General features: G+C 40.9%; 1 protein-coding gene across 9 annotated transcripts in view; it reads right to left on the bottom strand.

Annotated features, from left to right (window-relative positions):
- ASH1L (ASH1 like histone lysine methyltransferase) overlaps window positions 1-16179 on the bottom strand; it is a 197075-nt gene that overhangs the window by 127976 nt on the left and 52920 nt on the right. For all 9 annotated transcript variants that reach the window (XM_045454357.1, XM_045454362.1, XM_045454360.1 and 6 more), the window contains exon 3: window positions 19-4576. In XM_045454357.1, the coding sequence (XP_045310313.1) occupies window positions 19-4576 (4558 nt within the window). The remainder of the gene's footprint in view (window positions 1-18; window positions 4577-16179) is intronic.

The following is a 16179-nucleotide window of genomic DNA, read 5'->3' on the forward strand; positions in this document are numbered from 1 at the left end:
CGAAGGAGCCCTCCTTACCTGTCGCGGTCTGCACTGCCCTCTCGCCGGAAGGCAGTGGCTCCTTCCTGTGAGGCCGAGTGAGCGAAGTGTCCTGTGCAGAAAACAGTCCAGGACTGTCAGCTAGTCTCTTCCGGCCGCTGGGGTTCGGGTTGGGGACTCGGCAGCTGCCTATTGCACTTGTGAAAAGGTTTGTATGCTCATCGCTGCTGGCCGGGTCAGAGCTGGGAGTGAACCCTCCCAGGGATAAGCTCGGAGAACTCTCTGAACAGTCGATCTGTAAAGGTGTTTGCAATCCCAAAGCCAGTGGACTAGATTCTGAAGGCTCTCGGTGGACCCACTGTTCTTCTCGATTTATTAAGCTTTTCGAAGGAGAGAGATGAGGGCAGGACATATGACATCGGTGCTTTTCCTTATGCTTATATCGCTCTCCAACAGCTTCCTTCCCAAATCGATAGCGTTTCAAGGACTCCAAAACAGATCTGGAAGAGCCGGCGTCCATGGAAACCTGGGGTTGCTCAGAAGAGCGGTGTTCTCTGTGCTTGTGACGGTGCCTATGTTTGTGCTCGACCATCCAACCATAGGCCATCTCGGGAGGGACGCTAGGGTAGGTGCTCATGGAAAGGAGAGGAGTCCTGCTGGTTGTGAGAAAGGCCTCCTGTCGCAGTAGCTTATGCTTTTTCTTATGGTATTTGGCGGGGTTGAGAAGTAAGTGACCAGCATGCATGTAGGAAGGAGGTGGAAGCGGAGGAGTGAAAGAAGGAGACGGAGGAGGGTAGAGAGTGGGGGGGTACCTTCCATAGTAACCTAGTCCCAGGGGAGTGGCTGTAAGGGGTGACGGAGAGTAAGGCATGCCGTAGGACGGATAGAATCCTGTACCGGAAAGAGGAAAACTAAGGCTGTGCATGAAGGGCATTTCGGCCATTGCCTCCCTCATCTTAGGGGGTCTCCCTCTCTTCTTTTTTAAGTCAGGTTTTCGAATGTAGTGCAAAGGGTCCAAGGGGAAAGAAGGATGTGTATAGAAGCTATTAAAGTTGATGCGAAAAATAGTGGGCAGCAGGTCTCGGGGGATAAAATGATGACTTCGATGGGTGATTCGAATTTCACTCAGACGACTTATCAGTTCCTCCAGATCTGCAATAAAGTCTGGATCCTGTCTGCTTCGGAGCTGGGGGTATTTCTTTTTCCGTTTTCGTTTCTGCCTCTTCGTCTTGTCATAGCTGAGGTAATCGTGATTCCTGCGCTTGCATTTGTGTTTATGCTTTTCTTTAAGACTGCTCAGGACTGTAGAGGTTTCAGGGGGAATCAGAGAAACATGTTCAAAAGAATGCCGCCTCTTTTTCTGTCCACAAAACTTCTCTGCTCTGTCCGAAGTGCTGTTATTATCGGTTCCGATTCCACTATCGCTGGGAATGGTCTCGTCGCTGTGAGACTCACTAATGGGAGAAGGAGTGGCCTCTTTCAGGGAGGTGAGTTCACTTAAGTGGGAAGGAGAATTCGGCAACAAGGTAGGAGGAGACAGTCGCCTCCTCCCCTTTGAGGCCTTCTTCATTGCAAGCGTCTGGATCATACTGCCCTGTCTGGAGTGTAAATGCAGATACGGCACTGAACTGGGTTCCACGAAGCCCGCGTCACTGCTCACAGGGCTCTGACCCCCACTAGTCCCAGAAGACTGGGAGCACACAGGGGACGGGAGAATCTCTGAACCACTAGCAGAGGAGGGCAGCAAAGGGGGAAGGATCTGTCCTAATGCCGAGCCAGCTGCCTGCTGAGCAGTTTGCTCAAGGACAGCAAGGCTGGTAGGGCTACCAGAAAGAATGCCGTTTAAGACAGTTTTTGGTTTTCGACCCCTTCTCTTTCCTATGTAAATGGTTCCTTTCTTGCTGACGTTTATCTGCTGGCCCAATTTAGAGCCAAACGTGGCGGCAAGACTGGACACTGTATTATGGAGTTTGGATTGCACTTTCCCTTTATTACTTGATTCTACGGAGCTTGAAAGAATCTGATTCAGCAGTTTCTTCCTCTTCAAAGTCTTCATTTTATTTATTTTGCGGATAATTGTTTTCATTAGCTGTCCATTGTTTCTCTTGGTAATTTTTTTATCTGGATCCATCTCTAGGTCACTCATGCTGCAGACAGCGGGCCTATGCCTGTCGTCCAGATCGTCTGGGTCCTGAAGCTGATCCTCACTCTCAAAGAAATCACTGCTGCTCCGATGGTTATCACTTTCAGACTCCAGCTTGCTTGGACTCTCGGTGGCAACAAACGGAGCCACGGACAGTACAGGTGGCTTCATCTTGACTGGTGACCTCATCTGCCTCTTCGGTCTGCCTCTCTTTTTCGGAAAAGGAGACACAGAAAGACTTTGCTTGAAGGAAGGAATTTCGATTTCTGGCTGTAAAATCGGGGGTTCCTGTTCTTCCTTAGACTGCAAAGAAAACACTTTAGAGGCAGGGATTTTTAAAGTCCTTTTAGGTGGCCCTTCCAGTTGAGGCATCTCCTTAGCTTTAGGTCTTCCCCTCTTGGGCTTATAAATGTCAGACAAAAGGTCACTAGAGACACACATACTGGAGGAGAGCTTGTGCGTAGCAAAAGCCTTGTGAGCGGGTTTTTCACTATCAGTTAGGAGAGCAAGAGACGGGGCCGTGGACTTGCTCAGCTTTGGCAATCGGCGTTTCAGGAAGTCATGATCTACAAACGAAGATGGTCCGATGTTTTTCATAAACTTGGCTGGCTCAGAATTACTACCTGATAGTGAGCTACACGCAACATTCTTAAAAAGCTCTGATCTTTCTAACTCTAGCCCTTTGGGAGACCGGCACGTGCTTCTCGCCACCACTTTAGTCCACCGAGGTTTCCTTCCTTTCCGTTTTTTCAATGGTTTCGACTGCAAACTCGTGCCTAGGCTTTCAGCCACTTGGCAGTGTTTGTCCGACGCACCTACTGCACCAAGTTTTAGAAAGGGCTTGTTACTAAATAAACTAGTGAAGTTAACAACCGAAGGGGTAATTGCGTGAATACTGGAGTCGGAAGTCAAACTTGGCTTTTTTCCCAGGGAAGAGCTTATTCTTGGAATATCTAGATGCGCGGTTTTTGAATCAGTTAGCTCTTTATCAATCCCTTTACATTCGATGTTCATGCTGTGACCCACGGACCTATGACCAATGTTCAAGTGGGTACTTTCAGGAGTAAACTGGTTCTTTCCAACAGATTCAGAAATTTCTTCCATTAATTCTGTGGAAGGACTTAAAAGCAATGGATTAGGGGCCAGCTGTGAAGTTTCAGGGGGACTTCTGGTTAGAGGGTTGACAGATACGGTGGGCGATGGGGAGGGGAGACTGCTCTCTCCTACTGCACTGAACGGGGATTTTGCTGTGGATGCGTCTGAAGCAGCTCCCATTTGAAAGTCCGGAGAAGTGCAGTACACGGGAGGTTGCTTTTCATGCTTTGAGGTTTCATAAGGCCCCCTGTCACTGGATGAGAAACTGTCTTGCTGAATGCATGTTCCTTCGCTGAACATTTCTTTCTCCAAATTGATGATTTCTTTTCGAACTGAGAACTTTTCCAATATGCTTTCTTTACTCTGCCGTATAACATTCTTCTCAAAAGTTTTGCTGGTGGTGCTGTCTTTCAGGGATTCAGAAAGTTCCTGACTTTCATGACTACTGATGTTTGTACTACAAGAAGCCTTAAGTGGTTCCTGAGTGGGGAGCAGTGCTTCGGCTTTAAGGTTTATGGCATCTTTACTGACCAGGCCTGCCATAGAGCAACTCATCAGTCTCTTTCCCATGTCCTTATTAACTAATCCCATTGCTGAATTTGCTACAATCTTCTTTGCACAGTCCTTGGCCACTAGGCCAACAGTAGAACTCAATTTCTTTCCCAAGTCTTTATTAACCAGCCCAACCACAGTGCCAAGTCCTAACTTCTTTCCAGAGTCCTTGTTCACTAACCCTGGAACAATCCCAATTCCTAGCTTCTTTCCTGAATCCTTGCTCAGCAGTCCTACTGTAGTGACAGTTCCTGGCTTTCTGCCTAAATCTTTATTAATGAACACCGCCGTAGTGCCCGTTCCTAGTTTTTTCACAGAGTCCTTATTGACCAATCCTACTGTTGCATTAAACACTGGCTTTTTCCCAGGATCTTTAGTTACCAATCCAACTGCTGTGCTGATGGCTGGTTTTTTTATTAAGTCCTTATGTAGTATTCCAGCTACAGAGCCAACGCCTGCTTTCCGGATCAAATCTTTGCTAACCAATCCCGCAGCAGTGCCAGTTCCCAACTTCTTCGGTTTAGTCTTGGAAGACTTAGAGGGAGGGCAAGTTGCGATGAGCTGTGCCAACTTCTCTGTTACACTCGTTCCTCCATTAAGTAATGCTCGGTCCTTTAAATCAGGCTCCCGGCTCCCAACAAGAGTAGATGATGTTGCATTAATGTAATCTGTCATTTCTGAGTGTACTGGAGACAGCTTCTTCGACAAAGGACTGTTTTCTCCCTGTGAATGAAGACGGATGCCTTCTTCGGATTGGCATTCAATGGCTGCAACATCACCTGCTTTCTTGTACAACTTTGAAGGGTCCTAAAATTTGAACAAGAAACAGGTTTCAGAGAGAGTAAACCTTGTATCACACTTCGGTTTAGCATTAAAACTGAACAACCTGACTGATCACATATCAGATAAAACATAGGCAAGAGTGCTTTATTTAAAAAGGTTTATTTAAAAACCTAACTAATGTTAAACACCATGTCACCATATAGGAGTTCCTCTGCTGCTGTATCAGAGGCTAGCAAAACGTTACCTGTGCTGACTCTCAACCACACACACTTATATATTATTCAACATTTAAAAATAACCTGATTTTTTGGACATTGCTTGAAAATGGCAAATTAGCAATCTACTCTTACTTTAGACTGAACATTTGCATACAAACATCCTATTTTTAAAAAGATAAGTATTGTTAGTTACAATAACCAATGGCACTCTTTTAAAATAATAGTTCACTGGGGCGCCTGGGTGGCTCAGTCGGTTAGCTACCTGACTTTGGCTCAGGTCATGATCTCCCGGTTAGTGAGTTTAAGCCCTGCATGGGCCTCCCTGCTTTCAGCGCAAAGCCCGCTTTGGATCCTCTGTCTCACCCTCTTTGCCCCTCCCCCGCACGCATTCTCTCTCAAAAATAAATACACGTTGGGGCGCCTGGGTGGCGCAGTCGGTTAAGCGTCCGACTTCAGCCAGGTCACGATCTCGCGGTCCGTGAGTTCGAGCCCCGCGTCAGGCTCTGGGCTCTGGGCTGATGGCTCAGAGCCTGGAGCCTGTTTCCGATTCTGTGTCTCCCTCTCTCTCTGCCCCTCCCCCATTCATGCTCTGTCTCTCTCTGTCCCCCCCCAAAAAAAATAAATAAATAAACTTTGAAAAAAAAATAAATAAATACACGTTAAAAATATATATATTTAAAAATAAAATAAAATAATTGTTCACTGCCTACCTCCTTCATTGATAGCAAAGATTTCAAACCAGTGCTGTACAACCCCTAACCTACTTCCACTCCTTTAACTCATTCTCAATTATAGTTTATTTTTATTTTTCAATGTTTATTTATTTTTAAGAGAAAGAGCGCAAGTAGGGGAGGGGCAGAGAGAGAAGGAGACACAGAATCCGAAGCAGGCTCCAGGCTCTGAGCCGTCAGCACAGAGTCTGATGCAGGGCTTGAACCCACGAACCGAGCCCAAGTCGGACGCTTAACCGACTGAGCCACCCAGGTGCCCCTCAGTTATAGTTTTGAAAGAACAGTCAAGTTCTCTCTTAATGTGAGAGGAATAAAAAAGACAGTAAAATACATTCACATTTTCTATACAACGCACTTTTATATAACATTTAGGGGGCATCTGGGTGGCTCAGTTGGTTGAGCATGTGACTCTTGATTTTGGTTCAGGTCATGATCATGAGTTCGAGCCCCACGTCAGGCTCTGTGCTGACAGTGAAGAACTTGCTTGGGATTCTCTCTCTCTCCTTCGCTGTCTGCCCCTTCTGTGCTCATGCTTTCTTCCTCTATCTCTCTCTCAAAATAAATAAATAAACTTGAATAAAAAAGATTTGTATCACATTTTGGAGTTGGAAGTAACTTTTAAGTCATTAACATAAGTTGTTACCCAATTCATGAATTCTCACCATATACTTCACAAGTGAATTAATTACTTCACACAACAATCTGTTTTACTTTTGGATAACAATTAAAGAGTTCTTTTTTTTTAGAAAAGCAAAGCTGGAGGCATCCCGATTCCAGACTTTAAGCTACATTACAAAGCTGTAATGATCAAGACAGTATGGTACTTGCACAAAAACAGACACATAGATCAACGGAACAGAAAAGAAAACCCAGAAATGGAACCACAACTATATAGTCAACTAATCTTCAACAAAGCAGGAAAGAATAACCAATGGAAAAAAGACAGTCTCTTCAGCAAATGGTGTCGGAAAAAACTGGACAGCAACATGCAGAAGAATGAACCTGGACCACTTTCTTAGACCGCACACAAAAGGAAATTCAAAATGGATGAAAGACCTAACCACGAGACAGGAAACCATCAACATCCTAGAAGAACACAGGCAGCAACCTCTTTGACCTCCGCCGCAGCAACTTCTTACTAGACACGTCACTGGAGGCAAGGGAAACAAAGGCAAAAATGAACTATTGGGACCTCATCAAGATAAAAACCTTCTGCGCAGCAAAGGAAACAATCAACCAAACTAAAAGGCAGCCTACAGAATGGGAAAAGATATTTGCAAATGACATATGTGATAAAGGGTTAGTATCCAAAATCTAGAAGAACTTCTCAAACTCAACACCCAAAAAACAAATAATCCAATTAAGAAATGGGCAGAAGACATGAATAGACACTTTTCCAAAGAAGACAGCCAGATGGCTAACATGCATGAAAAGATGCTCAACATCACTCATCAGGGAAATACAAATCAAAACCACAAGGAGATACCACCTCGCACTTGTCAGAATGACTAACATTAACAACTCAGGCAACAACAGATGTTGGGAGAGGATGCAGAGAAAAGGGAAACACTCATACACTGTTGATGGATGTGCAAACTGGTGCGGCCACTCTGGAAAACAGTCTGCAGGCTCCTCAAAACATTAAAAATAGAACTACCCTACAACCCAGCAATTACACTACTAGGTATTTATCCAAAGGATACAAAAGTACAGATTTGAAGGGGCACACATGCTCCCCAATGTTTATGGCAGTGTTATGAACAACAGTCAAATTATGGAAAGAGTCCAATTGTCCAATGACTGATGAATGGATAAAGAGGTGGTATTTGTATGTATGTGTCTATATATTAAAATATACGCATATATAAACTTATAAATATATACATACAATGGAATATTACTCAGCCATCAAAAAGAATAAAAGACTAGAATCTTGGGGCGCCTGGGTGGCTCAGCCAGTTAAACGTCTGACTCGTGATCTTAGCTCAGGTCTCGATCTCAGGGCCATGACTAAGCTGTGTGTGTACTTAAAAAAAAAAATAATAACTGAATCTTGCCATTTGCAATGATGTGGATGGACTAGAGTGTATTATGTACGCTAAGCAAAGCAAGTCAGTCAAAGACAAATACTATATGATTTCTTTCATATGTAGAATTTAGGAAACAAAACAGATGAACATATGGGAAGGGGGAGAAAAACAGAGAGAAAGATAAGAGAGTCTTAATGATAGAAAACAAACTGAGGGTTACAGACTGAGGGAGGGGGGTGGGGGGATGGGATAGATGGGTGAGGGCACATTAAGAGGAACACTGGGTGTTGTATGTAAGTGATGAATCACTGAATTCTACTCCTGACACCAATATTACACAATATGTTAATTAACTAGATTTAAATAAAAATTTTGGGGGAAAAAGAGTCTAAAGAAATAAAAAAGATTTATCTAAATCAAAAATATGAACTTCATTTGACACTGTCAGGGAAAACAAATAATTTTTCTCCCATGTTTCAACATAGATTTTCTTGAACAACTGAAGTATAATTGATGTAAAGAGTTCTTTTTAACCATGAAATAAAAATGAAAGACTTGAACAAATGGAAATACATACTGTGTTTGTGGATAGGAAGACATAAGATGACAATTTTCCCAAAACAAATTTATAAATTTAATGCTATCCCAATAAAAATACCACCAAAATTTCACTCAGGAGTAAGAAAAAATATAAAATTGTTTTGAAAAATTAGACAAGCAAGAATAACTAGCAAAATCTTAAAAAGAAGAAAAGCAAGGGTACAACTGTACCAAATGTAAAATTATTTTTTAAAGCTTCTATTGTTAAACAGTACAGAACTTACACACAAAAAGACCGAAGAACCAATGGAAGAGGGCGAACAACAAAAAACAAATTCAAGCATACCCAGACATGTACTGCATGTAAAATGGTGTAATTTCTATAGAAGGGAAATGGGTAATAACTAGAATACCATATGCGTTTAACTACAGGAACCCCACCAGTAGGAGATCAAATCCCTACTGGATTAGATTTTTGCCAAGATACGCTGGCAAAAATATAACAGCTGCAGAAAACTATAAAATGGGGGCACCTGGGTGGCTCAGTCGGTTAAGCGTCCGACTTCGGCTCAGGTCATGATCTCACGGTCCGTGAGTTCGAGCCCCGCGTCGGGCTCTGGGCTGATGGCTCAGAGCCTGGAGCCTGTTTCAGATTCTGTGTCTCCCTCTCTCTCTGCCCCTCCCCTGTTCATGCTCTGTCTCTCTCTGTCTCAAAAATAAATAAACGTTAAAATAAATAAATAAATAAATAAAGAAAGAAAGAAAGAAAGAAAGAAGAAAACTATAAAATGTACCACTACTTTTTAAGAAGATTTTAAGTAATCTCTATATCCAACGTGGGGCTCAAACTCACAACTCTAAGGTCAACAGTTATACTTGACTGAGCCAGCCAGGCACCCCCTACCACCATTTTAATAGCAAAACTCTAAAATAATTATCTACAGGAGAGTGGCTGATTAAACCAAAGGAATGTATATAAGAGAGTACTATGAAACTGAAAAAAAAAAAAAAAAAAAAAAAAAAAAAGCCCCAAAAAACAAGACCCCAAAAAAGGAGAGACCAACCAACTGCTGTGTGATCCTCTTTAAGAATACGATGTTAAATGAAAAAAAGAATTAGAACAGTGGCTATAAATATACCACCTTACATATAAAGAGGAATATGAATATATACACGTATCTGATCACATTAAACATGGAAGGAAAAAACCGAAAGATTAATAAAAACGGTGACCTACAAGGGGAGGAAAGAGGCCTAGATGTCAGACTTCTCTGCATCTACTTATGGTTCTGACTTTGCAATTAAGTACTTTAAGTATTTAAGAAACAAAATTGTATCATATAGAAAAATATTCCAGACCTCTAAATATTGAAAACAATGTAAACAAATATATCTATCAAATTAAGTACATAGCTACATGGAAGACGATTATTTTGAATTACTTTAAAACAGTCTTTGGACAATACATTTTAAAGACAAAATGATACCCACAAGAAATCTTAAATTCCATCCAGGGAGACTGATATTAGTGGTAATATTGGTATAATTACTTTGAACCCAGATAGATGGATAATTGATAGATATATAGATCAAGTAAGTTACTATGTGAATGTCATTAGGAACCAAATTTTTTTTTTTTTTTTTTAACATTTATTTATTTTTGAGACAGAGAGAGACAGAGCATGAACAGGGGAGGGTCAGAGAGAGGGAGATACAGAATCTGAAACAGGCTCCAGGCTCTGAGCTGTCAGCACAGAGCCCAACGCGGGGCTCGAACTCACAGACCGCAAGATCATGACCTGAGCCGAAGTCGGCCGCCTAACCGACTGAGCCACCCAGGTACCCCTAGGAACCAAATTTTTGTAAGAAAAAAAAGGAGACACAATATAAAACCAAAGAGATTAAAACCCCTATAATTTCAAGTTGAAATATTAGAAACATACAAAGTCTTTAACACACACCCACACTTTCCCCCTTATCTCTATCAAACTGCCTAAATACAATGAAAATCCAGTAGCAATGAACACCTCTAATACCCAGGACTGTGGTCTCTACCTATCACTTCCCAGTAAAAGGGGAGGAACCAGGGTTCCCTGAAGAACAGACTACATCCAAGTATTAGATAGGAAATGTAGCACAAGAGGATCCTAGTGATGGACGTAAATAGATCTCTGAACTTGTACTAGTCACTCTACTCTTTAATTTGAAATTTACCATAATGAAATGTGTTTATTAAAATAAGTTCTTCCTAAGGGGCGCCTGGGTGGCTCAGTCTGTTGAACATCTGACTTCAGCTCAGGTCATGATCTTGCGGTCCGTGGGTTTGGGCCCTGTGTCGGGCTCTGTGCTGACAGCTCGGAGCCTGGAGCCTGCTTTGGATCCTGAATCCCTCTCTCTGCCCCTCCCCCGCTCATGCTCTGTGTCTCTCTCCCTCAAAAATAAACCAGCAGTAAAAAAAAAAATTAAAGTAAGTTCTTCCTAAGAGTGATGTAAAAGCTGCCTTTCTGCAACTATCACTTACTGGTCTGAGTCTCATCTTGTCAAATCACATAGAATAAGTCTAATTGCTCTGCTTTCCAGCAGCTTTGCACCCACGTGATCTCAACCACACAGTCAACCTTCTGCCCCAAATGGTTTCACTTCTTTCTGGTCATTTTCTGACGGACGCCTTTCAGTTTCTCAACACTCCTCTTTACTTTATGGCAACTAAAGGAGAACACAATACCACCAATAGTTGATCACCTCAGAATTAAGGAAACTTAATTATCTCTTTTGGACTAGACTCTTACAATTTTGCCCAAGGGGAAAATGACTTTTTTTTGACAGTCTCCTGTACAATTTATAAATACTAAGCTTGTGATTAAACAAACCCCTTACATTTAAACAATAGGCTCATTCTGTACGTTCATAGTTACTTTTCAAAACTTAACAATTAAGAGGCTTTATTAAGTACTTTAAAATATATTTGTATCTGAAAACTACACTTCTTTTTTATTTTGTTTTATTTTTTATTTTTTAAAATTTACATCCAAATTAGTTAGCATATAGTGCAACAATGATTTCAGGAGTAGATTCCCTAGTGCCCCTTACCCATTTAGCCCATCCCCCCTCCCACAACCCCTCCAGCAACCCTCAGTTTGTTCTCCGTATTTATGAGTCTCTTCTGTTTTGTCCCCCTCCCTGTTTTTATATTCTTTTTGTTTCCCTTCCCTTATGTTCCTCTGTTTTGTCTCTTCAAGTCCTCATATGAGTAAAGTCATATAATATTTATCTTTCTCTGACTAATTTCACTTAGCTAATTTCACTAATAATACCCTCCAGTTCCATCCACGTAGCTGCAAATGGCAAGATTTCATTCTTTTTGATTGCTGAGTAATACTCCATTGTAGATATACACCACATTTCCTTTATCCATTCATCTGTCGATGGACATTGGGCTCTTTCCATACTTTGGCTATTGTGGATAGTGCTGCTATAAACATGGGGGTGCGTGTGTCCCTTCAAAACAGCACACCTGTATCCCATGGATAAATACTCAGTAGTGCAAATGCTGGGTCGTGGGGTAGTTCTATTTTTAGTTTCTTGAGGAACCCCCATACTGTTTTCTAGAGTGCCTGCACCAGCTTGAATCCCCAGAAAACTACAACATTTCTAATGTTAAAACTTACCTGTAAAAATCCATCTTGTACAAACTGGGACTATGTACAATGAAGTGGATAAAGTTAACAACAGTGAACGGAAGGAGCCAGAACAAATGTTTATACTATATAATCCCATTCAGGAGGCCCCGGGTGGCTCAGTTGGTAAAGTGTCTGACTCTTGATTTCGGATCAGGTCACGATCTCCCGGATTGGGAGTTTGAGCCCCACGTCAGGCTCTGTGCTGACAGCGTGGAGCCTGCTTGGGATTCTCTCTCTCCCTCTCTCTGTCCCTTCCCTGCTCATGCAACACTCTCTCTAAATACATACGTAAACTTAAAAAAAAAAAAAAAAAAAAGTCAGGAAAACAGTCCCCCGTGGTATGAGGCAGCGTGGCATGGGCGGCAGTGAAAGGGAAGGAGCATGAGGAGGGTTTAACAGGTGCCGGCAGTGTTGTAGCTCTTAAACTGAACACTGGCCAGAGGGGGTACTGTGGACTGTGAAGATCCATTGAGCTGTCACACGATTTATGTGTGTTTATACTTCAATAAAAGTCATTTTAAAAATTCTGCCTAAAGTGGAGACATATACAGTTCCCATATCCTGCTAAAGGACTGTACTCAAATCTGGGTTTTTGCGTCTGTCAGAAATATCAACTAAAATCAGCCTAAAACACTATCCCACAGTAAACGGTCAATGATGAAAAGAGAAGAAAAAAGATATACACAGATAATTTATAGTTTTGGTTTCAAAGATCTCTTCTTCCAGATTCTGCCACTGGATAAAGTGAGCCAATGAGATTATATTAATAAGACAATGCAAAACTACCTATGGTACTGGTGGTAGCAGTCTCTTACATTCCTAAGAACCTTTTAAAATGACAATTGGTCATAAGAAGGGTCATTTTCAACAGCGTATATTATATGTTGGGCAACAAAAAGGATATTTTATCAAAACGTCCCATTAGGCATATAATTTTTTTCAACACAAAAATAGCTTTACTCCAAATATAAAGTTAGGCTTATTTTAAAAAGTGACAAAAGTACTACCATCCATGGATAAACACTTTTACATTTCAGATCTTTCCATCACATGCACAAGAACACATGTACATCCTTGTATAAAAATGGTCCAAAAATGCTTTTTGTTTTGTACCTTGGTTAACTTAAATGCTACAAGAAGACACCTTTCTGTGCAAACAAATCAGGAATTAGATTACTGATTCAACGGTTTCACAACAGTCTGCAGTTCATTAAATCAACCTACTTGCTGCTTTTAAAATAACTTCTGGTTATTTATTATTATAAATAGTATATGATAAACATCCAATTACATAAATCTTTGCTATTGTCCAATTATTTCCCTCAGAGAATTGTTAGGTCTAAAGGTATAATATATAGAATAAATAGTTACACATGTTGGCCAGCTATGCACCAAAGGGGGGAAAAATTATTTCAAAGGGAAAAAAAAAGTTCATTACAAAAATCCAGAATGGGGGTGTCTGGGTGGCTCAGTCGGTTAAACATCTGACTTCAGCTCAGGTCATGATCTCGCGGTCCGTGAGTTCGAGCCCCGCATCGGGCTCTATGCTGACAGCTCAGAGCCTGGAGCCTGTTTCAGATTCTGTGTCTCCCTCTCTCTGACCCTCCCTCTCTCGTGCTCTCTCTCTCTCAAAAACAAACATAAAAAAACCCAAACAAACACAGAATGTATAAAACAATACATTTCTACAACTCAAGATAATATTTTATGATGTGTGATATTCCATACTGTTAGGCAATGCTTCTTAGAGCAGAAACAACAATACCATCTGATAGCCTGATCCTGATAATTCTGAAATTAAACACTGCCAATTCGGGTGATTGGATTAGAGCAATCTTCAAAAATTTTACTATCTGCCATTTCCTGTTCTAGTAAGTTCATGGAGTTCTCATTTCAAATGCCATTATTTCTAGGATTACTTACTGTTTAAGTTCATTTTCAAATCTACTTGTTATTGTCCTGTTTTTATCAAATGGCTTTTTGCCCACTTTACACATTTAAACCCCCTCCAGGGGGTCCCCACGCTTACAGTTCTCTGGTTGTAAAGGCCACGTGCTCCTGTGCTAACTTCCCTGCTGCGGGCCTGGGCTCCCGCACCGGCCGTACTGTTTTCTGTGTATGGTTTACATTAAGCCATGTGAGTTTTCTGGTGAGACATCAATGTTCTAAACGTGAAGACAAGCCTTTTAACTCCCACTGTCAGTGCTTAAGATTTCACAATCTACAATTTTTTTTTTTTTTTTTCCATTTCTATTTACATTTCATTTATTACCTGTTATTGGGAACTTCTGGTGACATGACTTTGCTGGCCGCGTGTACTTCTTCAGCACTGAAACAACTGTTAAAAGGTCCCGGTCCACATTACCTTTCTAAATTGTGGAGTTTATCATTCCTGATTTAGAAAAGCCCTTAACCTGTCAGAAATAAGTTCTTTTCTTCTGCCGTGTTACACTTCTTTCCCTCAACTTACCAGTTGTCTTCCCACTTCCTATTAGATTTCTTAAAGAAGTTTTATGCATTCAAATACATACGAAAAACTGTACTAAGTACGTCACACGCTCTCTCATTCGATCCTGACTGTAGTAACTGCTGCAGTTACTATAATTGACTTCATTAAACAGAAAAAAGAGAACAGTGTAGATATTCCCTGCCCAGCATCACCTAACCAGTTAAGTGACTGAGCCATGATTTAAACCTAGTCTCATTTCACAGCCAAAGCTCTTAGCCATTATGTGCAATAAAACAGTCTCTCTAGCTCTAACGCTGTTGTCACAGATTACTTGGAAAGGTCATGTCCTTCTGAAGACAACAATCTTCCCTTCATCTTCAATGAATTCTTTTTCTTTTTGCTTTAAATTATTTACCGGTCTTGAATTTTGAAAATAACCTGTGAGTAGGTAAGCAGCCTTTACCTCAGAAGGTCTGTCTGTTTCGAGGATTTCCATTATGCACTTCATGTTAATTCACACCCCGGTCTTTCTTTAAGCTCTCCATTTTACTTCATTCACATTTACGCTTATTCCCGAGCCACTAATACAATGTGTTGATATTCTAACTTCATGAAAACTTCTAATACTTGAAAAGACTCATTTTTCTTTTTTGTATTCCTGCAGAATTTCCTTGGGTTATTTTATAGTATTATGGAGATATAATCACATACCATAAAATTCCATCTTTTAGAGCACAAATCCAAGGGTTTTTAAGTTCATAGACTTGTATATCCCAAATCACTAATTTTAGAAGATTTTCATAAGGTTTCCTCATTATTTTTGCATACGTATACTTAGCGGTGGCCCTGAGATCCATTTGAAGTTTGAAAAAAACTCTAAATGTCTTTAAGTGTATGTGTATGTGTATATGTGTATATGTGTATATGTGTGTGTGTGAGTGTGTGTGTGTATGAAAAAAGGTATCTCAACACTAACATTAGCTCTACAATAAGAAAGCAATTTTATCTAGTGAAAGTTTTTAGTATTACTGGATATTTATAATCTTATTCAAACAGATCCTAAACACTTGCTGTCAAGGTTATTTCTAAATATTTCATAAAAAATGTTACATGCATGAATGAATTTTTTGTTAGTTTTTCTAAATTGATGATATTCAAAAACACTACTGATTTTACTTTATAATCTTGAATTCTTGCTTAATCAGGAACTCATTTTTTTCAGGTAATAGTTATTAAGTACCTACCGTTTAAGTGCAAAGAATAACACCAGTGGAAAAAATTCCTTTTAACATGGATATTTCATTCTAATGCATGAGCAGGGGAGAAGTCAAACAGTCAGTATTTCAGAGGGTGAAATATGCTATGCAGAAAACCAGAGCATGGAAGAGGAGGAAACTCTAGGGTTGGAAATGATTTACAACATTAAAATAGGGTGACAGTAAAGTCCCAATTGAGAAGATCACAATTCCCCAGAAACCCAAGGGCAGTTAAGGAGGGATTTATATACCTGAGAAAAGAATAATACCCCAAAGATGAAACAGCAAGAGCAAAGGCCCTGAGGCAGGAGGTGCAAGGGCAGACTTCTGTCAGTCCGAGAGAGGGAAGGGAACACCAATAGAAGGTTTTATGTAGAAGAGGTATGTGACCTAATTCTTCATTGGACAATATATATTGGGTGTATACTCAGTGTTGGAGATTTGTGAAAGAATAAAGACAAAAATCCCTGTTCTCCCATAGCTTATATTTTAATGGAAGAGGAAAACAATAAAGAAAAACACAGATTTTCAAAATATTATTTGCTAAAAGGTGGTGGCCGTTCTGGGAAAAACTGAAGGCTACCAAGAGGGCCAGGAGTGTGCCAAAAACGGGGCTGTGGCACTGGGTGAGGCCTCACTGGCAAAGACCTCAAGTGACGAAGTGATGAAAGGGAACACCGAGAACACTGGTGTGGCAGGACCTGAGCAACTGAATGGGGACAG

Source organism: Leopardus geoffroyi, chromosome C3 (assembly GCF_018350155.1).
Source record: "Leopardus geoffroyi isolate Oge1 chromosome C3, O.geoffroyi_Oge1_pat1.0, whole genome shotgun sequence".
Lineage (NCBI taxonomy): Eukaryota > Metazoa > Chordata > Mammalia > Carnivora > Felidae > Leopardus > Leopardus geoffroyi.